We start from the raw sequence: 27,113 nt of genomic DNA on the forward strand, positions 1-27,113 counted from the left end.
GAGAGAGCAAACAGAGTAAAAACGAACTCTCAGAGAGAGCTGATGGAGCGCTGCGCTCTTTGGCACTCGCAAACAATGATCAGGAAAATAATTCTACCTACGGCTTAAAAAACAAAGGATGTAGTCTGTAAATATCACCCTGATGTTACTCTTATCAATACTGCCCAGCTAATTAGTCCAGGCTGTCAGCTGCCGATGTTTTTGGAGCGTTATAGCTGACGAAGATGTGAGACCTTTTTTTTCTTGCTTCATTCAGTTGGTTTAGAACAGTGAAAAAACCTTATTTGTCAAGGGCAGTGCTTAAATGAACACAATATTATAATTTCTTAACCTGAACACAGTTTCTGTCATTCTGTGCATTATGTGGATGGTCAGACTTTAGGAGGAATTGGATACGCATGTTGTGCGTGCAGGTGAGAGAGAGGGATGGCACACACGCACCAGCAGGTGTTAATGGTCAGGAAATCAGGGGGAATAGGCAGGTAGGGTGTTAGCTGTCCGACGCAGAGCTCTATCTCTACATCCTGTCCATTAAGAGATGTGTGAACGAGGAAAAAGAAAACTTGTTTCTCTAAAGGTCTTGCTGGGCTCATAGTGTGCGTATGCGGGGGGTGTGCATGGAGGGGGAGAGAGAGAGAGCGAGCAGCGAAGTGAGGCCAGATGGTTTCAGAACAAGGGGGCAGAGGTTAGAGGAGTGCAGGAGTTGATGATCTGTTACATTGATGAGCTTATTAAAAATGTTCAGGGCTTGTGACGGCGCTGGAGGGGCACTGGATCATTTACACGATATTATCATATGCACATTTTTAACACGATAATGAAATTTTAGTTTTTAATACCAAGGTTATCGTCAATACCGGTATACCGTGACAGCCCTAGTTGGAATACATACATTTGTACATTTCAGCATGTTGGACACAGGCTAAAATCCTACATCGTGCCATCCCTTTATATTCTAGAGCTGTGAAAAAATATCGATACAGCAATATATGGCGATACTTTGACATCCGATACAATATCGATACTTCAACTCTTGATATCAATTTTTTGGTAAAAAATAAAAATTCATATTTTAGCCGAGTTGTTAGTAAAATATGACTTGCTCACACGTTTGTGTGAGCACAAACAGCGAGTTAAAGAAAGGAAATGCCGTTTGCAAGCTCTGTCTTGCTGCCGTGAAATATAGCGGGAACACCATCAACGTATTGTGTGATTTACATATACACCATCTCTATATTTTTCTTAGTTAACTGTGCAGAATATCACAATATATCAGAATATCATGATATCCTGATATATCGTGATACTATCGTATCATGACCCAAGTATCGTGATGTGTATCATATCGTGAGGTTCTTGCCAATACTCACCCCTATTATATTCATGTACAAAACTACTCAAAAATAAAATGAAGTATTGATTTGAGGGACAACACCTTGGAATAAATCGTTTATTTTTACACAAATATTTTAACCAAAAAGAAAAAAGAGCTAAAAACAAACCTCATAGTGAACCAACCATGACTCTTCCAAAAGCTGGTCAGACTGAGGGATCAGGGGTCTCAGTAAGGGGGGAGACCAAGAACCTGACAGCCACTCTGACTGAGCTCCAGAGATCCTGTAGAGATGGGACAAAGTTTGGGTTTAAACACATGACAGACCACTTAAGAGTTTCAGCACGCTCCGCGTGGCAGCCAAGCATCGAATGTGATGACAGTGTGATAAACCGACAGCATGTAAAGCACATCTAAAAAAATGAAATACTGGCGTTGCTTTAAAAGGTTTTTCTTGTTGATGTAGGAAATGATTAAACAGGGAATGAGTTAGCTTCTCCTAGCCAAGCACAATCACCAGAAACAACAACATATCTCTGAGGGTTTTCAACAGAAAAAATAATGAGCCAAACTTGGAAAAGACAAGTAATTTAGAAAAACACAGATGGAGAGAAAGCTGGAGTTTATCATGTAACAGCAGGCAAACTAACCCACAACCAAGTAAAGGACAACAGAATCAAATACAAGATTTGAATACAGAAAGAAAATCAGAATAAATGGAATTTTACTCAGACTTTTCTATGTTGTAAAGTTGTGATGACTCAGGCGCACAGTCTGATTTGTTAGTGGTGATATTCTGTGTTAGCCAAATTCTGCTTTTTATTTATTCTTTCATTGAGTTTTATTTTGGAGGAATGTTCTGGAATTTTGAATTAGGATTTAGATGTGATCCAATAAAAAACAAAAGTCCTGGTAGAAGTAGCGTGTCAGGTTTGGAGAACATTGGGATTACTTGATATTATGTTAAGTAAGTCCTGTTCTGTCTAGTTAAAATGATTCACTCCTTCTTAATTATTGCAATGGCTCGATTTAACACCAGACAGTTTGCTAACATTTAGATCAGATTTCAACATTTGCCTGTTTGCAGCATTGTTGGCTAGAGCAGGGGTTCTCAACCTTTTCAGCCGGCAGCCCCCAAAATTGAGGTGCCAGAGACCGGGGACCCCCACTGTACCTGAAGGTGGTTGAACACAGCCATGGACATTCTGTAATAGTCGTGTGCACACAAGGCCGTACATAAAAGGGGGAAAAATGGGAGAGATTTCTGGCACCCAGTCAAACTGGGGTCCAGTGGAGGTCAGCAAAACCATAGTCCATTGGAAAGTTAAGCTGTGATATCCATATTTTATATTTAACCTGAAAAAAAACACTCTTATCAATGAAACATATATCTTTTTTTAATCATTCATGTAGAAAATAGTCTTCTTAGAAAATGCAAGTCCCCTTTGTTAAAAAAAACAAAAAACATAAAATGTCTTAAAAATTGCCACAAAGGGTTAGTAATGGCAAAAATGGTGGAAAAAATGGTGAAAATGGATTTAAGAAACTGGCAAAAATGTGTTAAAGTGGCAAAAATGGGCATGAATAGTGGTAAAAGGGAGTTAAAAAGTGGCTGGAATGGCTTAGATTGGCTAAAATAGCTAGAGATTTGGTGAAATGGGATGAAAAATTGATATAAACTGGCAAAAAAGGGTTAACTAAGAAAGAAAAATAGGCAGATTTTGGTAGAAATTGGTTAAACTAGCAAAATTGGGCATATCAAATGGTGAAATGCAGTTAAAATGGGAAAGAATGGGCATAAAAAGTGGTAAAAGGGGTAAATAGTACCAATAATGGGTCAACAGAAGCAACATTAAGCTTATGTGGCAAGAATTGGTTCAGAAGTTGCAAAAACAGGCAGAAAAAAAGTTGTGGAAAGAGTTTAAAACTGACAAAAATAGATGTTAAATGGAAAAAATGTGTTAAAAATGGTTGAAAAAACTGATGAAAAGAGATTAAAATTTGACAAAATAGTTGTAAAGTGGCAACAGTGTTATTCAAAAAACATTCTTAGTTTTTTAGGGCATCTGGAGACCGCCTCTCAGTGTCTCGGGACCCCCGATTCCAAGGTTGAGAACCACTGGGCTGGGGGAATCAACTCTATCTCCACAGAACGGCCCACCCCCAACTATGTACCCACATTTAAGCCCTGTTCACATGCAGACGAATTCAGCCGTACACGCAAAAGTTTTTTGTCGTATCAGCGTTTCATCCACACGGAAACGGCATTTTGGGTGACTGTAAACAATACTTTTTGGAAACGGGTCCCAGAGTGCATAAATCCGTAAACGACTACCGTTTCGTCTCCGTGTGGACGGCCAACTGCATCTCTCTTGTAATGATTACGTCACACATAGTGTCGCTCTTTTAAGAAAGTTTTAAGAAAGTACAGGCTTGGCATATATACTACAGTGTTTTCAGTCGTTTTCAGTGGTTCTGTGCTTATGCGGATATTTCCTGAAACAATCCCGTCTTTACGGAAAACTTTTAAAAAACGAAACAGCAATATATCATTTTCGTCTCCGTGTGGACGGGGTCTTAGAGATGAAATAATAACCTGCAATATAAGATGATGATATCAGAAATCTGACTAGAATGGTGAATGTGACACAAATTTTATCCATCAAAACCCTTCAAAAATGTTAGTGAAGCATGCAAACTGCCGCCCTGTGGCTCCTACGCTCATAAGAGAAGTAACAGCAGACTTTTGCTGAGTTTCGCTGGTGCAGCATGGGTGGAGAGACCAGCTGAGGGACCGTGTGATGAGTATGGGATTTTTTCTGCAGCTTATATCTTATCAGTTCTTGTCTGAGGTGTGTATTTGCCCAGAATAGCCGTGGTATATTTCAGCCAAATTAACAGAATTAATTTGTTACCCTTTATCTGTGCTTTAAGGCTTTCTCTATCTCTGAGTTATTCAGTAATTATTTCTCCTCACAATAACTCAAGGGGAAGCTAAAAACAGGAGCAATCAGGGGATACTCACTAACCTTTAACCTTCCTGCATTTATAACACAGTGAGACAGAGAAAAAGATGATTTTATGAATTATAAGAAGAACAGCATGTATATTTCCCAGCTGGACCACCCTCCTGCTTCTCTCCTGTCTTTGGTTTGTGTGTAAACTCCATGATGGGGATCTCCTCATCATGCTGACTGAGTGAAGTCCTGCTGTTCGTGGTCTGATGTGATATCTAAAGCTGTAAACCGGTGCAGAGCTGCAGCTTTCTCCAGCAGAGGCTTTGCTCAATGATTTATCACCCCAAAGACTCAAAGATGCACATGTGGAGGGAAAGCTGCAGCGCTAACTGATGAATTAATCCATATTAGCTGTCGAGCTAAAGCACAGAGCTTCAGCGTGCTAACAGCTTAAGTGCTCGAGTTCATGCATAATGAATGGGAGGGAATAAGGCTGGATTGATGTTTTTGGTCCAATAAAGAGGACTCTGTTCTAGTTTGTTGGCCTCCTGAGGATAACGTCTGTCCTGCTTCTATAAAGGAAAGTCTTCACATCGTAAACTGAATACAGATGGAAAACAACGGCTGATGTTTTCTTTATCAGTGTTCTCCTCTAGGACAGGCTGATAAAGACATACGACAATGATCTTTTGTCCTACATTGATTTTTAAACTGATAATGAATAATTTGATAGTTCTGCAAGATCAAAGTGTGACCTCTCCTTATCTCGCCCTTATAATAAGAGCAGATAATCTGAACTTGCTCAGTTCTTATCTCTCGCTCTGAGACACATCTGAGGTCCCTGTGGTCACTTTTCCTACTGTGTGATGGTCTGTTAGATCAACATAAATCTACCCTAAACCCCTCTTAGAGATTGTTTTATCACCCAGCACTGCTGATTCTTCTAAAAAGTAACAGAATACAAACACGTGTCAGTGCAGCGTGTCTCATCTCCGAGCCATCAGAACGCAGATTTCTGTCTTAATAACTGTCTCCATCTGAGTAATCCTGTCTGTATGCATCTGTGCCTGTCACTCCGGTGTCACTCGGTCACAAACTCGGTGCCAAAGAAGTGACACGTATGCAGAAGCAGCAGCTGAGACGGGTGACATGGACTGTTTGTCTTGTGTCTGGGAGTCACTCAGCTTCCTGTGTCTGATGTGCGTCACAGACGGCGCTCTGTGCTGACAGCTCCGAGGCTCAGTGTGCAAGCTGAGTGAGATTTGAGGGTGAGGAAGAGTGACAACAAAAGTTTTGCTCGATTAGAGGAGGAGACTAACAGATGTATCATGGGCTGTTGGTCTGGCTGAAAGTCTTTTCTCTGCTGCAGCTGTTCATGTGTGCATCCTTCTGCAGGCTCATCTTTACAGGAAGTTGTGCTGAAGTTTGCACTGTGGACCGATAAAGCGAACAGACTGTAAAGTCATTAAAAACACCAATTTATAACTTCATTCTTTATGTTGTTTGCACTGGATTAACTTCTGGATTTCTCAGTGTAGCTTTAGTGCTGGCATGGCTGCAAAGGGATGCTAGATTTTAAGATTTAGCTGACTACTTGTCCCTTTTGCTTTTAGTTACACAGCTTAAGAGATGGATTATAAGGGGAAGAGGGACAGGTCAACATGCATCAGAAGGTCCAACCCACAGATGATGCAGCACTGACTTTGCCTCTGCAGATATGTGGACTTTCAGATGGACTATATCTGGTCCTACACAGGAGGACCAGATATAGTCCAGGCCCCCTTTGCAAGTATACTTTCTTGGCCTTCCTCGTTGCACATTCTTATTTGCACAGCTACATATGAATATGAACAACCATTCTGGACAGTTCCACAACAGACGCTTTCTGTGATCATGCAGGAAAACACCATGACACTTTTGTGCAATGCAGCCTCTGATCAGCACCACGGACAGCAGCCGGCAGCACTGATCAGCACCACGGGCAGCAGCCGGCAGTACATTTATCCATGCCTACCTTACAGCCGGCCTCAAATAACCACAGCCTGGTTCCACTGAACTATCAAACGTCCATTTTATCAGTGAAATTGGCATCTTCCACTGCATATCAAATCTACCGAAAGGTCATGTTTTGAGCTGTTTAGGATTATGCCAAGCATTCAGTGTCAGAAAAACATTATTTTTAAGCTACTTTTGTGTCCTGAAAGCAGTGAAATATTTAAGCCAAAATACGAAGTAGAAATTAAAAAAAAAAAAAAAAAAAAACTCAGAGAAACAGCAGCATGCAGAGATAATGAAGCCTGTAAGATATCAATGTATGTTTTTTAGATCATTAGCATTGGTGCTAACGGTTACCTCATTTTGGAGCTAAAAGTGTGTCAAGCTATTGTTGGGTTGTGATGTTTAGATTACTATTATTAAGGCCATTTTGTCACCCTTTTTCATCACTGCTTTCACCCATTTTGGCCCCTTTTTCCACTTTGAACCCATTTTTGCCTCAGATAACCAATCATTTTTGTTTAATTTTATTAAACCTTATTTTTGTTACCCTTTTCACTACTTAGGATTCCTGTTTCTGCCACTTTTTCACCCCTTATATCCCAGTTCATCCACTCTTTGTACATTTTAGCCTCTGTAACCCATTTTTGCCCCATTTAACCTTTTTTTTACTCACTTTTCACCATTTTTCACCCATTTTTGCCACTTTTTAACCACTTTTCATCATTTTTTTAACCAATTTTGTCTCTTTTTTTGCCTTACTGCTACTGTTATCCGATATTTGCCACTTTTTAACTGCTTTTCACCACTTTTTCCTCCCATTGCTGCCACTTTTGTCCTATTCTTTCTCTCTCAACCCACTTTTGCCACTCTTTTACCACTTTCCACCACTGTTTCCACTAATTTTTTGCACTCTTGTCCACATTGTTGACTTTGTAATGCATAGTCGCCACTTTTAACCAATTCCTGCCACTTACCCTTTTTCTTAACCCACTTTTTTGCTGCTTTTGCAATTATTACATAAATTTTCATTTAAAGTTGTTTCACGTTCTTCTGCTTTATTCTCTGACTTCCTGATGTTTGTGCACATGATGGCTTATCTCCTAAGTCTGACAGAACTTTCTAGTGGTTTAATTCATTGTACCCATCCACATTGTTAACCATAAAAGGTAATTCTGTTTTAAGGAAGGAGGTTTACATTATAAAAAAGGCCATACCGTCCTTCTTTGTGTTGACCTAGCCAACCTCAGACCTCATAACTTTGAACAAATGAAACTGTAGAGATGCCAGGCTGCAAAAATCCTCCTGCAGAATGATGCTTGAGGTGAATCAAGCATGAGCAGGTGTTAATCCTTATGTAATAGAAGTTTATTTGTGTATGTCAGAGTTTTCAGTTTCATTAATAAGCTAGTAACAGGAGAACTAATTTGCAATGTTAATGTCATTCTCTGATACGTAAATATTCTTTACATGAGTGGATGCGTCTCGCATACATCTCCTTCCTAAAGCATGACAGAGCAGAATTAAGTTTCCCATCCAGACAGTTATTAGATTCAGTTCTTTATTGAAGTATTCCCTGCACACAGTGGACATATGATACAGTCAAATATTAAAAATCATGTCGAATCAAATGTCCCCTTCAGTTGCATATATTCCTCTTTAATAAAGCATCTGACTTGGCGTGTATCAGACAGCGAGCTCCGACGGGCACAGACGTCATCACAGCGAGCGTCGGCCTCTGAGCCGCTCGGCATATGGAGCCGCTCACAGACGGTCTGAGTAAACGCGGGACAGGATTACACGGGTCATGGCGTGACCCACTGCGGCGCTCTCATTAACCTCAATCTTGTACACAAACAGAGGCCTTTTTATAGTCTGACTCAGTCTCCTTCCAGCATGTCTGCCGCCAGAACAAAACAAACGCATCAGGACGGCTTGACGTGTGCAGTTTGGTCAGGGAAGAGAAAAAAATATGGCATTATTGAACAGAATATAATTACAGACCCTCACGGATGCACAGTGGCTACCTTATGTTCCTGAGGTAACATACATCTACATGTGAGGCAAAGAAATGAGAGATTTAGAGAGAAGAAGAGCATTCTGCATCATTTTGAGAGACTGCTGCCTGTTGAAAGCTTCAGATAGTAAGGGTCTCTGTGTACGTGAAGGGAAATGCAGCATGGTGAAATGGTTGTGCATCACTTGTTTGGAAAATAAAAGGTTCAAATGTGGCAAAAACAGAATAAACTCAAAGTGCGTCTTGTCTGTTGTGCAGGAGGCCGACACTGACGACAACCAGGGCACGCTGGGCTTCGAGGAGTTCTGCTCCTTCTACAAGATGATGTCAACCCGCAGAGACCTGTACCTCCTCATGCTCACCTACAGCAACCACAAAGACCACCTGAACACTGACGACCTGGCCCGCTTCATGGAGACGGAGCAGAAGGTACACGCTGTTGTCACTTTGACTCTTTGATTTCTCTTTAGAAAGACGTCGAGAGTTGGAATCTCTCAGCCTCTCTGCAGGCATCCTTAGAAGTGATTTTTCCTTCACGGACAGTTAAAACAGAATCAGTCGAAACCGGTACAGTGGCATCAGAGATGGCAGAGCAGTGATGATGCATTTAACTTTTAGTTCACTTTATATTTTAATCACACATTCCTACAGAATGAAAACAGGCTAGATGCCTACATTACCCACAATGCAACTGAAGCTGTGATCTTTGGTCATGGATTTGTGTGCCACACTGAAGCTTGAGTGGACAGTACAAAAAAACATATACTGTGATTTAAAAAAAAATACCATGTGCTCTTTTATCACAAATTCTTAAATCACAAATCCTGCAGGGTCTTAGAATATTATGAGGCACTAATTTTGTTATCTTTGAAAAAGGCTGAAAAGTTTTGATTCTAATTTACATTATCTGTACTCTTATTTGTTTAATAGCTGCTGTAAAGCAGAAAAATATGAATGGTTCTGGTGTACCACTTTAAAAAATGTCTTCAAAACTGTTAGATGCCTGGCCCTGCTGTAAATCAGGCATGAAATTGAACCCTTCATGGAGTTAAAAATGTCAAAAATCTCCCACATTTGCCTTTGAGAACCCTGAGGAAACATTTTCCCATGAATTTTTGATCCTAGATGTACGTACGTGTTTGAACTTTCCTTAAGTGGAGGAAATCTTTCTTAGCTCCATCAGAGAAATCTTCATGCACGTTTTCAGCTGGATTCACGGTAAACCTAGATGGTGTTTTGGGTCAGGCTGGTCCAGTATCCCAGGCTTAGGTCTTCCTAATAGATTCCTGGTTGTTCTAGTAGTGGCTAATGTAGCGTGGAGCCTCATGTCGATAAGAGGAGCAGGCTGCAGACACTTTTTCATTTTCAGACTCCTAGTTATCATCCCAAACCCAGATTTTACACCACTTCCTCTGGAGCCACAGAAAACTTGATTTAACTTTATTTTTGAATGTTTCCTCCAGTTTGCTCCTCAGGACTTTTGGACTTTGATGTTAGAAATTGGAGGAGCTCCACTTTGAGGTCAGTTTTCCTCCTCTGGCCCGGAGAGCTACTCCTAAAGCGAAACATTTCTGCAGATTGAGACGAGCTCTGAAGGGAAGTTGGATTTTAATTAAAACTCACTAAATCTTCTGAATGAATCTGTGGGGACATTAATGGAATGAACATTGTCTTAGGTGAAGAGTATGCATAATGGCTCTGTAGGCTCCAGCCTAATTATCACAACACAGTTACATTTACATCCAAATGATGTACTTCTTTGTTTGGACCTTCGTATCAGACTATTTAAAGTCTGTATTTTTTCACTGGTACTTCCATTTCTGCAGGAGAAAGTTGGAGAAAATCAGTCCTACTTGTGTTTGAGAGACGTTGCTGGTTGTTTTTCCAAACTTTGGGCCAGGGCATGCTAGCATTTTGTCCTTACACTAATGTTTAGTAGACTGTGTATGAAGCTGTAACCCTTTCTTTGTCTGCACATTTGCTCTTTTTATCTCTATTCAAGATTAAAAATATATACTGCACTACGACACAACATTCTGAAGATAAAACGCATTTTATTTGTCCTTAGCGTTGATATTTCTGCTGCTTTCTTCCCAGTTACCACCTTCAGTTGTGCTCAGTCAACCTCTAAAAGCAGCTTAGAAGGATCAAAAACAACAAAAATGGATAAAAAGTGGCAAAAAGTTCATATTCCTACAAAAATGGGTAAAAAGTGGAAAAAAAGATTAAAAACAGGAAAATAGCCTAAAAGTGGCATAAAGGGCAAAAACCTGTAAAAATGGGCAACAATTGGCAAAAAATGGTTAAAGCGGTTAAAAAAGAGGCAGAATGGGATAACAAGCAGCAAAAATACAGAACTTTGCAGAAATTGTGTTGAAAAGGGGTTAAAAAGTAGCACAAATAAATAATTCCAACATCAGAACCCAGAACCAGTTTGACACACTTCAGGTCCAGAATGAGGGAACCATTACCCAGGATGCTAGCGCCGATGATCCTGATCCGTCATGCATTCATTTTTATGTCAATAAATAACTACTGGAGATTTCCCATTCTCTGGGTTTTTCAGGGGCCCAGATAATTCTATGAGCAGGCCTGGTTACCAATAACATTTCAAAATCGATGCCAGAAAGTGCTGAGAGCCCTTGAGTGGAAGCTAAAATAGTGGGAAACATTCATGTTTTCATTACAAATAGGATAAGCTTAAGCATTCATTACACAAGACAAAGAGGGGTAAAACCAGGCTAAAGGACAATACTTGAGAGTAAATGTGGGGATAAAAGCATGACTAAGCTTTCTGGGATCACTAAAACATGATAGGATTTCACCATGGATGGAAGAGCTTGCTCTTACATCTGAGTTAATCTGTTTGTTCGTTCCTTTCCAGTAAAACCCTAAAATTTAAAAATTTAAAGAGGCTTTCAGAAAATGTTCCCGGGGGTGAGAGGTCTGTATTTCGGTCTTTGCAGCTTCCTTTGGGTCAAAAAGAGCAAATTCTTCTTTGCTGTCAGGGAGCTTGAGGAAGAGAGTCTCTCTCTTTCAAGGGCAACGCTAAAGTTGTGTCATCTGCATAGAAGTTTATTTCAAATTCTGTTCAGTTAGATTCAAACAACCTTAGTAAGCAGTCTATGGGGGCTGGTTTCCATACTTTACTATAAGAATAAACTAGGGGTGCACCGATTGCAATTTTCTGGCCGATCACCGATCTTTAAAAAGCCTGACCTGCCGATACCGATTTTTTTATAACTGACAGCATACACCTTCAATGTTCCAATCTTATTTTATTGAATAACATCGAACAATACCTGTGAAATAATACAAACTTGTTGTTTTAACTGCACATGAGGTAGTTCTCTCAAATATAAATGAAAGTTTGAAGCATTGCTGTCCAAACTGCTGAATAATATCAGTTCCTTTAGTCTTTCATTTTTCACATTTTAGTAGGTAGAGGCATATGAAACTGATCTTATCCACTAATCTTATTTTACAAGGATTGGCCGATCGCTGATCTCCCAAAATTAAGGAAACCGAGGCCGATACCGATTTTGGCCGATCGATCGGTGCACCCCTAGAATAAACCCCAAAGGAGCACGTGCTGGGAGACTAAGACAGGAGCCAGTATGGTGCCCTGGGGGACTCCAGATGATAGAGGGGCTGAAGAGGATATAAACTCACCCAGACAGACAGAAAACCCTGCTAGAGTTCCTGCATTTGGTTTGCATTTCTAAAGCTGAACAAGCTGACTGTGTAGAGTGATATTTATCTTTGAACTGAGTTTCATCTTTTAAAATTCATCCATTTTAAGGCTATCAAGTCTCATTTATGTCCTCTTTGCACACAAAAAGCATAGAAAAGCATTGCTACTTCGGTGACCACCATGGATGGACTTCAGAAATCTGCCAATAGGTGGCACCAGTGAGATGACGCCTCTGCTTTATGTGGTCTTTACTCTGAAAATGATTGATTCTGTTTAAAAGTCTTTGACTGATGGACTCTTAGGGAGCAGTTTGCCTCTTTCCAGAACTGTTGACTCTTTTTTCTGATCGCTGTGATCCCCTGAAGGATGCCTATCAGACTGTCTGGATGTCTAAAGCTTACCAGCGGCCATCAGAATACTAAAGTAGTGCTTAACATGAGGAATAGCGGACAGTGAGAGCCCTACAGAGGCATTAGCATTAGTACCATCACAGCTCTGAATCTCCTGGTATAAAGGGCTTTTGGATGAAGTACATCTCCTCACTAATGATACCATCGACTGAGGAAGAAAATGTGCAAATGAGCGTAACAGCTCGTATCTTCTCAGACGCCCTGTGTGTGCTCCTTCAGCTAATTTGCACTCAGCCGGGCTGTTTAATGTGTAAAAACTGTCGGTTTAAGAGCAGAGGCTCTGTTTGGATAGCTCCTCTCACACAGGCTGAGTTTGCCTCTAATTAAACTCGCTGTTTAGTCCTGGCGCTGTGAGTAAGTCGACGTTTCCTTCTCCTGTTAGCGGAGGGAGGTGTAAGCGCTTCTGTGAAGAGAGATGTTTGAAACAATGCCAAATGGCAGCAAAGTTGGCTCTGCTGGGATCATTAACAACAAAGTTTGTTGGGTTTTTTGTACCTCTACATGGAAAAGGACGTTATAAGACACCAGTTCATGCATAACTGAGTCGCTGCGTGTCTTTTCCTGGAACTGCTGACAAAATGAAATGTGTTAATGGCAGACAACAGTCCAAATCTGCTCCATCAACGTCCACAACCAGCTCCAGGAAAAATAACACAAGCAGCATAAAATCTATTAAAATTCTAAAACCGGCCTCATCACAAAGCTTTATCTGGTAGAGGTGGCTGATCCAAATCAAATCTTCTTTTCTCAACAGCCTAGTCGATAATAAAGACCTGTTTTATCTCCGTTTATTGTCATCTTCAAGCACAAATTGCAGCATGAAGCTGTTTTTAAGTGTTATCTTTAATGGTGTACTTCCAGTGCCAGTATATCTGGAAGATTATTATCATTATAGAACCTCATCTGCAAAGAAAATCACACATACAGACGATTGGATGTTAAGTTTTTTGTCTGAGCAAAGAAAAGGATTGACTGAACCCACGGCAAAAGGTCAGGGTGGGCCAGCCTCCCCCCGAGGCTGAGGGGAGTCAAAGATGTCCGACCGTCCTGTGAGACCATAGTCTAACTCTTAACTTCTGAAGGTGCAGACCTTCTCCTCAAACTCAGTCTGAATGTGACATGTTTCTCAGCTCTGCTGTAACATGTCTGGGAAAACTCATTTTAGCTGATAGTGATGCCAATTCACCATTTTTATCATAAAAAACAGGCTAAAAATAGATCTTTGGTAAAAAACAAAAAACAAAAAAAAACTTGGACAAATGTAAGTTTAGTTTTCGTAAGGAAGACTAAATGAAACTAAAATATAATATTGATATTACTTCATCCATCATCCCTCCATCCATCCATCCATCCATCCATCCATCCATCCATCCATCCATCCCTCCATCCCTCCCTCCATCCATCCATCCATCCATCCTTCCATCTTTCCTTCCTTCCTTCCTTCCTTCCTTCCTTCCTTCCTTCCTTCCATCCATCCATCCATCCTTCCTTCATCTTTGCAGTGCTAGCATGCTGAGCAAGTCATCTTAGACATCTTCTCCCCAGACTGTTTCCTGCTCCTTCTGGTGGATCCCCTGGTGTTTCCAGTCCAGACAGGTTACATAATCCCTCTAGTGCATCCTGGATGTTCCCGAGGTCTCGTCCCAGCTTGATGTGCCCAGAAGACCTCCAATGGCAGGCATCCAGGAGGCATCTTGATCAGATGCCCCTGGCTCCTTTAAATGTAAAGGAGCAGCAGCTCTACTCTTACTTCCCTCTGGATGTCTGAACTCCTCACCCTGTAAGGCTGAGCCCAGAGCCCTCCAGAGAAAACTCATTTCTGTGATCTCAGTCTTTTGGTCATTACCCAGAGTTCATAGCTACAGATAAGGGTTGGAACTAAGATCAACTGCTAGTCTCCCTCTTCACCACAACGGATCATCACAACAGCTGCAGTACTGCTGACACTGCACCAGTCTGACCCACTCGTGAAACAAGACTCTGAGATACTTGAAGACTTTTCTTCAACATCCATGATATGAGAGAGCACAAGCTGTTAGGTAGCTTGAATCTGAAGCTCTTCTACAGTCCGTAGCAGAAAGCAGGGATCCCGGGTTTCGCAGGGTGCAGAGAATGCACAAGTTTGATTAGCTCCAGATTCAGGCAAAAAAAAAAAAAAAAAAAAACAACCCTTTCGTCGATTAAAGCTGGACTTTATCTCAGACCTGTAAATAACGGGACAGGACATGCTGCTATCAGAGGGAGCATGCACGGGCTCAAGTAGGGTTGGGCTGGATATTTTAGGGCCCTAATCTAAGCACTGTCCTAAAGGGTAATAAGAAAAAAATCAGTAATAAGGCATGGTTTACCCTCTAATCTTTGAGGTATTGCAGAGAAATCTTGCAGTGCTGTGTGTTTGTCAGCGGGCTGTGAGCTCTGGGCAAAGCTCTGCAGAGCTTTATCCGGATTATAATGAGATGGGATTAAGTTTACGCCCCTTTAACACAATTTTAGAGTCTCACACAGCTAAGTATGTTTTTAAAAATGGAAAGAAGCCTGTGGAGATGAAGTCTCAGCAGGATGCCGTGCTGCACATGGATCTCGTGCATGGTTTAAAGTGTCATAAAATCACTGTCACAGTGTGAGAGAGCAGAGATATCCGACTGCTCCTCCCCCTTTATCAATCAATGAGCGGCTTTAAAGAGCACACACCCGACAATCTGTTTGATTTTTCTGCTGGGACGGCCACAAAGATGACATGTGAGAGCTCTCTTAGCTGGATCTGTCGTTTACCTGTCCTGGTTATGCATGTTCTGACAGGCCTCACATGTGCTGTCATTCTGTTTCAAGCCTCTAAATGTTGTGTTTGGCTTCTTTCATTTCTAGATGACCAAGGTGTCCAAGGAGCATTGTCTGGAGATTATCAACAAATTTGAGCCGTGCTCTGAAAACCAGAAGCAAGGAGTTCTGGGAATAGATGGTAAGTCTGTCACGGCCCACTAAATGTGTTAATTTCTTCTTCTGAGGTTCAATAGAAGTTTTGTTTTCAGCTGAATACTCCATTCATGTGTCTGCTACTCACAGAGTGCTCTCTCAGTGCTGAATCACGCCGCGTTTATGTGGAAATGCTTCTCTACAACAGTGATACTCAATGTGTGGCTCTTTTGTGATGATTTGTGGCTCTTTTATGTCTGAATTTGAAGTATTATCCCCCAAAACTTTATAAAAGGGAAACTTTGACCTAAGAAGTTATCAATTAATCAGTTTGTTTCCCAGGCTTGCACCGTTGGCTTTAATTGTCATCCTTAATTTTTTATCTTTATATTTCCGTTGCATTTTTTGCCCCTATTTTCTTTTTTTTGCCACTCTAAATCCATTTTTAATTGCTTTAAGCCCATTTTTGCCACTTCTTTTTGCCACTTTTTCCCTATTAGTATCCTGTTTATACCCTCCTTCACAAATTTTTGCCTCTTTTTTTCCTGCATTTTGCTATTTTTCCCCTTTTATTGCCACTTTTTCCCCCTTTTTTCCTACTTTATTCTGCCTTTTTGCTTCTTTTTGCCCATTCTAGTCATTTTTACTAATTTTTTGCTGCTTTTTGACCCTGTTGTTCCACCTGTAACTTATTTTTTGTCACTTCTCAACCATTTTTGCCACATTCTGCATTTTTTTGACTCTTTTTCCTTTCCATTTTTTTCACTTGATTATTACAGTTTTAAGCCTACTTTGCCCCTTTTCACCCTTTTTTGCCCCTTTTCCATTTTTTTGTCACTTATAATCCATTTTTTACAGCTTTTAGTCCACTTAATACACTTCTTTTTGCCACTTTTTGTTTCTTTTTGCCCCTTTTCACCACTTTAAGCCTCTTTATTCTGCTGTTTGCAAGTTTTTCCCCCTTTTTTGCCATTATTTCCTGCTTGTCACACATTAAAGCTGCCTTTTGCCAATAAATGCCACTTTTTCCCCCATCGTTGCCTATTTTTTGTTGTTTTTTTTTACCTTTTTACTGCTTTTTGCCTGCCTTAGTCACTTTTTGCTCAATTTTTGCCTTGTTTTTGTTGCTCTTTTTTTTTTTTTTTGTTTAAGATTTATTTTTGGGCATTTTTGTGAATTTATTAGATAGAGGAGGACAGTGGATAGAGTCGGAAACAGGGTCAAGAATGGGGGAGAGACATGCGCTAAAGGGCCTCAGGCCAGAATCGAACCCGGTCCGCCTGCGTACATGGGGAGCGCCTTTAACCACTAGGCCTCCTGCTCCCCTGTTTTTGTTGCTCTTTGACCATTTTCCCACCTGTATCTTTTTATGTCACTTCTAACCCTTTTTTGCAATTTCCTGCCTTTTTTTTACCAATTTTTTTCTCCCCATTTATGTCACTTTTCACCCAGTTTTTACCATTTTATGCCTACTCTGCCCCTTTTCACCCCTTTTTGCCACTATTTTCCACCTAGTTTGTGGCTCTTGCAAAGGTATTTTTCAGGAATTTGGCTCTTTACCTGAGCAGGGTTGAGTAACACTGCTCTACAAGGTCACTTAGACAAGTGAAAGTTGTGCTTTGCTTTCACTCCATAAGGTCGATCAGTTCTTCTCCAAAGAATCCGTGTTTTTGTTCTCTAAATGTTTTATAAGAGTGCATTCATTCTGCTGAGGCTTTTGTCAAGAACAGACTCACAGTGAGAACATGTCAGCTGCAACGCTCGAGTCCAGGGTTGAGAATTTGATTTGGTTTAGCTGACAGAGAATTTCATAAAGATGGAGGCAGAACAGATGAATACACCTGATAAAAATGAGATTTTTGTTATCAGAAGTTTCTAACAGACAGAAATGTAGATGAAAATATTTATGAGCCATCTAACAGTAATGTTGAATCATTGTTTGATTTAAACTTTAACCTTTCCTCTTACATGTTTCATATGAGAGTGATTCATTGTGGTTCCAACATTTGTTTGCTCTGACTTTACCCTAAAGAAGCTCAGTTTCATCAAAACCTCTTTGTTTTTTTCCTCCAGGTTTTACGAATTACATGCGCAGCCCTGCTGGCGACATTTTCAACCCCGACCACTACAACGTGAGCCAGGACATGAACCAGCCGCTGTGCAACTACTTCATCGCCTCGTCACACAACACCTACCTGATGGGAGACCAGCTGATGTCTCAGTCCAGGGTGGACATGTACGCCTGGGTGCTGCAGGCCGGCTGCCGCTGTGTGGAAGGTAAAACCCTAGTGTCATTGATGCAAAGACAAGCAGCACAGTTCCATCTTTTTAGAAGAGATATTTTCATTCGTGTGCATGAATTGTATGAATCTAATGAGGCTAAACAAAAACTTCACCTCTGCATTTACAGATAAAGTTCAGCTATAGGCTTCACAAGTTTAATAAGTCCACAAAGTTTATGCTCTGCTAGTGGGAGAAGTGCAGGTGGGGGGCAGGAAGTGATGCAATCAAAATCTTTGTGTTGTTTAGTGCCACATGCAAAAAAAAAAAACAACATAGAAACACTCTTTAGCTACTTTTCTGTCCCAAAGTAGAGATCCATACAAGCAAGAGGAAAAAAAACAGTTTAAAAAGCTGACAGACAAACTGCTGAAGCCTGACATAGGACTGTTCAGTCTGCAAGACAGAGGAGTTCACCTGGTAGTTACAGCAACACCGCCCCCCCAGGGCTGCAAGAGAAGCAACTACAGGAGTTTGAGAAGCTTTTTCTGTCCTTTCATTTTGATTTTTGTGCTTCTACCACGGCTAACGTACCTATTTATAAATTAAGGTGCTTCCCCTTATCCCGCTGACCTGTTCACTCCAGGCTCTGTTGGACCCTATTGTGTTGTTTTGTCGATGTAGTAAAGTCAAACACAATCTGGCTCTTGTCTCATAACACGGAGTATTTTATACTGGAATTTAAGCTGTACTTTAATTTGGTTTCAGAGAAATGTCCTGCCCCACTCAATGTCCTCCGTGCTGAATTTATGTGCAGCGGAGCGGAGACGGACTGAACACATACCTGGTGGAATTTAGGGGTTAGTCATTGGTGAAATCAGTCACCTGTGTGCCAGGTAAATCAGTTAACCTGCGGGAAAAAAAATCATCTTTTTTTAAAGTGTTGGGATCATAGCCAATGTAAGTAGAAAATTCCAGATGATAAATGCAGCGTGCCGGTCCACTTGGGCTTTAACAGGCACATTTATTCTTAACCCTTAGAGCTCACCCGTAGACAGTAACTTGTATGTTACCTGTGAAAGCTCTGTGTTTTGCCTTTCTAAACATGTTCTACATGCATTCATAGCTCTTACAGAACATTGTGTAGTGAGCCCTGAACTTGGTTGTCTTCCCGGGGTCTCTGAGGACAGCGTTGTCATATGCAATATGGAGTGATACAGTATAAAAAAAATGTTAATAACTAATACTCTTTTTTCCCTCTGAAAGCTGACCATTTTGCCGTTCGTTTGCTACCTTCGGTGTCTCCGTAGCCCTTAAAGATGCTGTTCTGGCAAGCCGAGAACTTCGGTGACTTTTCAGGGTCTTAAAGATTAAATCCACGGCGTTAGATTCAATAATAAGCATCTTTTTATCCATTTTTAATCCATTTTCAATCATTTACTTTGGCTTTCTTCAGTGGGTAGTGCCATATTTTTTGAGGGCGATGTTTACATGCAATGCATTGTGGGAAGGGCTGTCCTCCAATGTCACTGTTGTGCCCCCAAAAGATGGGAGAACAAACTGCAAAGAAACAGCTTAGTGACTATTGTTTACTGTGCACTATCAATAAGAATCTTTGACTTTTCGATTTGTTTTTTTCTTTTGTCTTTAGAGTTCTATAACTTTTTCAAAATTTAAGTGACATTACTGTAGTAGATTTATTCTTAAAGCCCAAGCTGTCTTAAAAAAAAGATGTATAGAGCTTGACTATACACCACAGTGTTGATGTTTTACAAGCTTTTAAAGACAAAAGTCTAGACGAGACATGATGGTGAAAGAATAGCTGTGAGCTCTAACCTCTGTTCTTCACTTCCTGCCCCCAGCTCATAATCCCATGTCATCAGGATTACCTGGTGGTGAAGAGAGTATGATCAATCTGGTGATCAATGATCTTTTAGCTCAGTGTTACTCAACCCTGCTCAACCAAAGAGCCAAATTGTTGAAAAACACATTTGCAAGAGCCACAATCTAAGTGGTGAAAAGTGGAAATTAAAATAAGTTAAAGGTGGCAAAAGTGGTCAAAAAGCGGCAAACACTGGGAGAAAAGTGAAAAAAAAAGGGTGGGAAGTGACCAAATAATGAGTAAAAAGTGGCAAAAATTTTGCAAAAAATGAGTGATAAGTAACTAAAATTGGAAAAAAAGGTGAAAAAAATTAGGAAAAAAGGGGCTTTTAATTGCAAAAGGCTGCTGAAATGGGTGAAAAATGGCAAAAAGGGGCAAAAAGGGGCAAAACATTTCAAAGAGCAGGATAAAAGAGTCAAAAAGGAGGAGAAAAGTGACAAAAAGAAGTGGCAAAAATGGGCTTAAAGTGGCAACATTGGGAGAAAGGTGGCAACAAAGGGAAGAAAGTAGCAAAAATGGGTGAAAAGTGGCAAAAAATGAGTAGCAGGTGGCAAAAATGGTGTAAGAGTGGCAAAAACATGTAAAAAAATGAGTGAAAAGTGACTAAAATGGGCAAAAATCTGAAAAAAAGTTGGGGGAAATGGGCAAAAAGCATGAAAGAGTGGCAAAATGGGAAATTAGTGGCATTTGATTGCGAAAGACAGCTTAATTAGGCAAAAAATGGCAGAAATAAGATGAAATAACAGGCCGTGAAATTGCAAAGTGCTGGTTTTAATTGTCAAAAATGGGCTATATGCAGTAGAAATGGATTTAAAAAAGCAAAAACTTGTAAATAAGGGCAATGGAAATATGCAGACAATAATAGAGGTTGATAGTTATAGCCTGCTGTGTGAGTGTGGGAAACAAACTGATTAATGTGACTTGCAATGGATAATTTCTGAGTTTAAATTTTCCTTTTTAAGGTTTTCTGGGGAAATAATATTTCAAATTCAGATCCACAAATCATTGCAAATGAGCCACACGTTGAGTATCACTGTTTTAGCTCATCAGTATTGCTATGGATTCTCAAAGGTTCTGTGATGTAATATTTTATCATGCCACTGGTGCAAAAACGTCGGCCTACATCGCTTCTAGCAGGGAGAAACTTGAGCTCAAAGCACGTCAGGGCTGTGCAGCAATTTAAACCAAAATGAGGTACCTTCTACTGTCTGCTTGAAGAAAAAAAACACAGACTTTTTATGAAAAACATGCACAAGAAAAAGGGACATAGAAGTATGCAGTGTGCCGATGTCAGCCTGAAGTACAGCCTGCTGCTGTCTCTGCTGTGCACGCAGCACTCAGGTTCCAGGTGTGTCTCCTGCTGCAGATTAACCTTAAATTTGTCCAGAGCCCTGGAGACAAGGAGCAGAGCAGCAGCAGAGGAACGGCCACACAGTCAGTATCGCTGTAATTGAAGCATGAGAGGTTCTGCTGGGCTGGAGGAAGAAGAGAGCACGAGTATTTACTAGCACTGCTTAGGCTACAGCAGCTGGAACTGAAACAACTCACTGCAAATACAAATGATAAAAAAGGGCTTTATCATCAACTTTAGAGAGTGCAGGTTATCGTCAGTGTGGGGGTTTGCAGTGTCACATCAGTCTTGAACTTAACAGTGCATGTTGGTAAAGATCACCAGTGTTTTTAACTCTGCAGAAGCCTGATGTCTACTTTTCTTTGTGTCCTCAGTGGACTGTTGGGACGGCCAGGACGGAGAACCTATCGTCCACCACGGCTACACCCTCACCTCAAAGATCCTCTTCAAAGACGTGATCGAGACCATTAACAAGTACGCCTTCATCAAGAACGAGTACGTAACCGCTTCACTCTTCCATTCATTAATGTGATTCACTGACTCTCAGCCGCTCCGTTAGATCACTCTCTGGTTTCATCGACTCTCCTCTGATGGTGACTGACACCATAAAACATGCGTGTGCACGGCACGTGGAAAACAAGCCAGCAGCCTGTGCATGTGTTCTGTCAGTGTATATTACAGTGTCACACTACACAGTCTGCAGGGCTGTTAAACCGTGAAGCCTGCTGCAGAACAATCTCATAGTTGGATGGCTTTAATGTTTGAAACATCTTATGATGTGGTTACAGCTTTCCCTGCTAGGTTAAATCATGTGTATTCAAGCTAGACTTTATTCTATTGACTCATTTCTCAGGTTGTTCTTTTGTCTCTGGATCTGTAAGAACAAACCTCACAGAGATCCAGAGACGGCGCTCACACTGACAAAACAAACGCATCCACACACCCTCCTCCTGCACCAAGAGGTGATAATCCCATCGACATGCACACGGTCTGAAGGAAGCAGAGACGATCTCTATTTTTAGATCCTGTCTCTTCTAGTAAAACGACGATGGAGGAACACTGGCTGTGTGCACGCTCTCTGTGTGTTTCTGAAAACATAATTGCGGACGCCGTATTGCACGGATAATTGGCTAAAAAGGAGCCGGGTGAAAGGATGAATTGAACATCAAAGTGATCCGATTTTTCCAGGGCGCTGAATAAAAACAGACTCCTCAGAGAGCTGACAGGGACAAAAATGAGAGGAAATCATCCGGCTGAGAATCGTCTCATCCTCGATGTTTGCATGAGCGGTCCGCTCCTTTTAAGAGATGCTTCACATGTCGGACCACAGAGAGAAATCAAAAATAGTCTTGTTTATCCTGATGAGCCGACACTAAAACTTCTGTTAAAAGATAAATCATATCAGAGTCTCTTAAAGAAGTGAGGACAATGGAGTGGAAACTGACTCGAGTCTTTTCAGTGCCTTTTTAGTGACTCCAACCACATGGCAGCTGCTGCATGGCTCTCCAAGGGGGTTCAGTTTTCAGAAGGTGGACCATCTTAGCTTGATGGTAACACCACATGGAAATGTCCACTAGTAGGCTAACTGAATTAGCGCTGCAGTTTTTACTGAGGAAACAAGCATGCTTCACCAACAGAACTACATGCACTCATACTTACAGGCATCTTCCAGCTCAGTGGAGAGGATCATTAAAAGCTCTTTAAAGTCTGTCATAGAGAAGTCCATCCACATGTTGCTCAGATGATGCCGGCTCCACCTGCTGGATGAAAAAGTTTGATCTAAATATGAAACTGTATGGTTTAAAGATTACCAGGAGCCAAGAACAGAGTGGTCGCTGACTTCAGGTCAGAAATGGTCCAACATTTCACCAAGCTTATCCTCTCTATCCATCCATCCATTTTCTTCCGCTTGTCTGGGATTGGGTCACGGTGGCAGCAGGGTAATCAAGTCAACCCGGACATCTCTCTCCCCAGCAACATTTTCCAGCTCCTCTTGGGGGATTCTGAGGCGTTCCCAGGCCAGATGAGATGTATAATCCCTCCAGTGAGTTCTGGGTCTACCCCAGGGTCTCCTTCCAGTTGGACACGACCAGGAGGCATTCTCAACTGGCTCCTTTTGATGCACAGGAGCAGCGGATCTACTTCAAGATCCTTCCAGATGTCCAAGCTCCTCACCCTATCTCTGAGGCTGAGCCACCCTCCTGAGGAATCTCATTCTGATCGCTTGAACCCACGATCTTTCTCTTTCGGTCAAAGTTCATGACCCTAGCTGAGGGTTGGGACAAAGATGGACCAGTAAATTGAGAGTTTTTCCCCCTGTCAATCTCGCAATCTCTTCTACCCTCACTCGTAAACAAGACCCCAAGGTACCTGAACTCCATCACTTGGGGCAAAGACACACTGGGCTGCTTTGGGGCAAAGACATTCTCCCCACCAGGAGGCAGCAGCCCACTGTTTTCTGGCAGAGAACCATGAGAACTTGGAGGTCCTCTCTAGTGTGTGCCCAAAGCCACAGACTCTTGCATTGTTGGGGGCAGAAAACACAAGGGAATAGTGGTAAGGGCAATGCTACCTTTGTTTTCTAATCCAAATCTTCATCAAGGGGGCAGCTGGATTTGATTGCGGTCCTTAATGAGATTGAGAACTCATCAAGTCCAGTTGCCCCCTTGATAAAGATTTGTGTATCCTACTGATGTAGTTCAGAGCCAGCAGCATGGACACAAAGAAACAGCTCTTCAAGACGATGCAAGCCAAACAATGACGTACTGATAATGAACCACACTCACTGCTACTATAGACATAACCATAAATGTGCATGGCTTGCGCCAAAAAGCATTCTTTAGAGCAGGGGACCCCCAAAATAAAGGTGCCAGAGACCGGGGACCCCTCTGTTTCTGAAGCTGGTTGAAAACAGCCATGAATATTCTAGAATAGTGAGGCGCAGACAGGGCCGTCCAGAAGAGGGGACAAAGGGGAGAGCTTTCTGGGGCCCAGCCATGAAGTCAGCAAAATTGTGGTCCATTGTTCTAATAATCTGTGCTAGCCAAATTTAATTTACCAGAATAATAGTCACTGTTATCAAAGTATTTTTTATTCATATGTGCCAAAGTATGTAGTTGCCTTAAAAATGTAAGTCCTTTTTTAAAATCAGAGATAAAATGGGTTCAAAATTTTTTTAAAAAAATGGTGGAAAAGGTGGTGAAATGGGATTTCAAAAGTAGCAAAATTCGATAAAAGGGGAAAAAGAGGCATAAAAAATTTGAGTGGCAAAAACGTGCGTCAGAATTGGTAAAAAGGGTTGACAGTGTTGATATTGGCTAAAAAGTGGCAGAAATGGGGAGGGGGATTAAAAAGTGGGATCATTTGGTTTATACTGACGAGAAAGGATGTATAATATCAGGAAGGGGTAAAAAGTGACAATTAAAGGTCGACAGAAGCAAAATTAGGTGGGAAAAGTGGTGAAAAAAAAGTGATGAAAATGTCTTAGAAGTTGAAAAAAACATGCAGAAAAGGTGGCTTAAATGGCTAAATAAAAAAAAGTTGCATAAACTGGTTAAAACAGGCAAAAAAACAACCATTTTGAATTGATTCAAAGTAGCAATAAAGGGAAAAAAACGTAGCAAAAATGGCCAAAAAGTGGCAAAAAAGTGGCAAAAAAAGGATTAAATAATTGCAAATATAAGCAAAAAGTGTCAAAACAGGCCAAAAAGCTATTTTTAAACGTGGCAAAAATGGGTGAAAAGTGGCAAAGAAGTGGAAAAAAGTTACAGAAATTGGCAATAAGTGTCAACATTTGAGTTAAAGTGGGAAAATAGGGTAACATGGCAAAAAGAAATAGTAAAAATGGGTGAAAAATGTGAGGAAAGGGCTTTATAGTGACATTAATAAAAGGTCAGCAGAAGTAAATGAGGGAAAGATTTAAAAGTGATGAAAATGTCCTAAAACGAAAAAAAAGTTAGTAGCAGAAAAGGCGTTGAAATTTGATTAAGAAGTGGCAGAAATGGGACTAATGAAGCCAAAATGTATTAAAAGGGGCAAAAATTGGCAAGAAAAAGTAACTAAAACAGGTTAAATTTGGGAAATTTGGTGCAAAGTAGCAAAAAAGGTAAAAAAAAAAAAAAAAAAAATGCAAAAATGGGCTCAAATAGTGCGAAAAATGTTGTTAGTTTCTCAAAGACATCTGGCGACTCCTGCCCAGTGTCTCGCAATCCCCAAGGGGGTCCTGACCCCAACGTTGAGCACCACCGCTTTAGAGGTAGATGGAATTTTTTGTTGCACTCTTATTCAACATCTGACGGCTTAGTAAGACAGTTTACCTTCGTACCAAGGATGTTGTTGTGTTTCTCTCCTCTTTTTACCGTTTCTCAGTGATCACAGAGCACACTGAACTGCTGGGACGTAATCACAATGTCTTCTCCACTGTGAATCCCTCTCTTGAAGGAGAAACTTCCCCACCGAAGCAGCAATTTTACATCAGCCACAGACTTGGAACCATAGAAAACCACGTTAGAAAAAAAGTTACTGCACTAAACAGATGCTTAAAACTTCCAGGATTTTCAAGAATGAAACAAGGGTAAAGCAAAATCAACTCTCAAAGCAGTTTCTCTCTAAAATTCCTCCTTGCTCTGATGGAGGCAGTCTAAATCCCACAGAGCTGCTAATTGTGGGTCAGCTGCTCTGTTAATACCGTAGATATAGGTTAATAGTTAATGAGGATCCAGTCAGCTCAACAACAAATCCAAACAATCCAATAAAAGTAGACAGGATGCTTTGCACGTCTCATCAGCCGTGGAACGCTGGAAAAGCTCAGTTTGAACCTCTAATCCCTCTGATTTATTCATCAAATGAGAGACACTCTGCAGACTGGTTTTTCATGTGTATTTTTGATGTCTTTATTAGAGAGGAGACATTGGAGAGAGCTGGGAAAGGAGATTAGAGAGTGGGGGGATAAGAACCTAGACCGCCCCCACAGAGAGCATTCAGAAAGTATTCACACCTCTTTCACTTTTTTCAATTTTCCAATGTTGCAGCCTGATGGAAGAGTCAAAAAATAAGAATATCACATTGATAAATATGGGTTAGCCTGATAATTTACAGGTACTGCTGGACTGCAGTCAGAGGTGATGGAAATGTAGAGACTCTACGGGTAGTTTTCCTTCTCATGTGGGACTGCTCAGTGGTTTAACCCTTCTGGGCCCGAGTGGATGGATCAGCCGTTCAGGAGCACATTAAGTTTTCGCCATCTTAGAGACAAATCCATTCTCCCAGCTAGACTATCAAAGTCATATTTGAGTTAGTCTTTATTGCAGGGGTGTCAAACTCAAGGCCCGGGGGCCAAATCCGGCCCGTGGTGCTGTTATACCCGACCCACCAGATTATATGATATTTTTATCAGAGCTGGCCCACCAGTATGAGGTCTGCAGATTTCCTCTAGTGTAAAAATGTAAATGATGATTTATAATATCCTTGTTAAGTCATAAGGATTAGAAAAGATAAAAATCAGAAATAATTTGATTAAAAGTCAGGAATGTAGGAGAAATTTGTGTTTTCTCTATATTTTCAATTTTGCATCTCCCATGACTAAAAGTTATGATTTTGTCCATTTACTTCATATTTTAACCTTTACATCTCATAACTTTGACTTTTATCACATATTTTTACCTTTTAGATTCATAATTTTACATTTTAAATCCTATTTTGACCTTTTAAAGTCATGATTTTGACTTTTATCTTATCTTTTTACCTTTTACACTCAATATTTTTAATGTTATTTCATATTTTGACTTTTAAAACTCATGAATTTGAAATTTAATCTCATATTTTGACATTTTAAACTCACAATATCGATGTTTATCTCACATTTTGATCATTAAATATCATGATTTTGAATTTTATCTCAGTTTTGCTGACTATTTCAACTCTTTACTTTGACTTTTAGCTATTTTTTTTACCCTTTAAACTCATGATTTTGAATTTTATTTCATATTTTGACTTTTAAAACTCCTTTTTTTAAAATTCTGTCATATTTTGACCTTTAAAACTCACGATTTTGACTTTTATCTCATTTTTTGACTGTTAAAATTCAAAGTTTCAGTATTCTGTCTCATATTTTGCCTTTTAAAAACTTTTTTTTTTAACTTTAAATGTCATTTTTTTACCTTTAAAACTTATAAGTTTGACTTTTTATCTCAGATTTTAAGTTTTTAATTTAACATGTTGAACTTAAAATCTAAAAAATCATTTAGGTTGACACTCAGTGGTTAAATATTTACCTTGATAGGCCCTCAGGTTAGACCTAAATTCAGAATCTGGCCCCTGCTGTGATTGAGTCGGACACCCCT

At 40.5% G+C, this 27,113-nt stretch overlaps 1 protein-coding gene across 4 annotated transcripts in view; it reads left to right on the forward strand.

Annotated features, from left to right (window-relative positions):
• The window catches only part of plch2a (phospholipase C, eta 2a), a 121,034-nt gene that overhangs the window by 48,810 nt on the left and 45,111 nt on the right, over positions 1-27,113 (forward strand). For all 4 annotated transcript variants that reach the window (XM_041800039.1, XM_041800041.1, XM_041800042.1 and 1 more), the window contains exons 5-8: positions 8,561-8,731; positions 15,272-15,365; positions 17,393-17,596; positions 21,147-21,267. In XM_041800039.1, the coding sequence (XP_041655973.1) occupies positions 8,561-8,731; positions 15,272-15,365; positions 17,393-17,596; positions 21,147-21,267 (590 nt within the window). The remainder of the gene's footprint in view (positions 1-8,560; positions 8,732-15,271; positions 15,366-17,392; positions 17,597-21,146; positions 21,268-27,113) is intronic.

This window comes from Cheilinus undulatus, linkage group 11, assembly GCF_018320785.1.
Source record: "Cheilinus undulatus linkage group 11, ASM1832078v1, whole genome shotgun sequence".
Classification (NCBI taxonomy): Eukaryota; Metazoa; Chordata; class Actinopteri; order Labriformes; family Labridae; genus Cheilinus; species Cheilinus undulatus.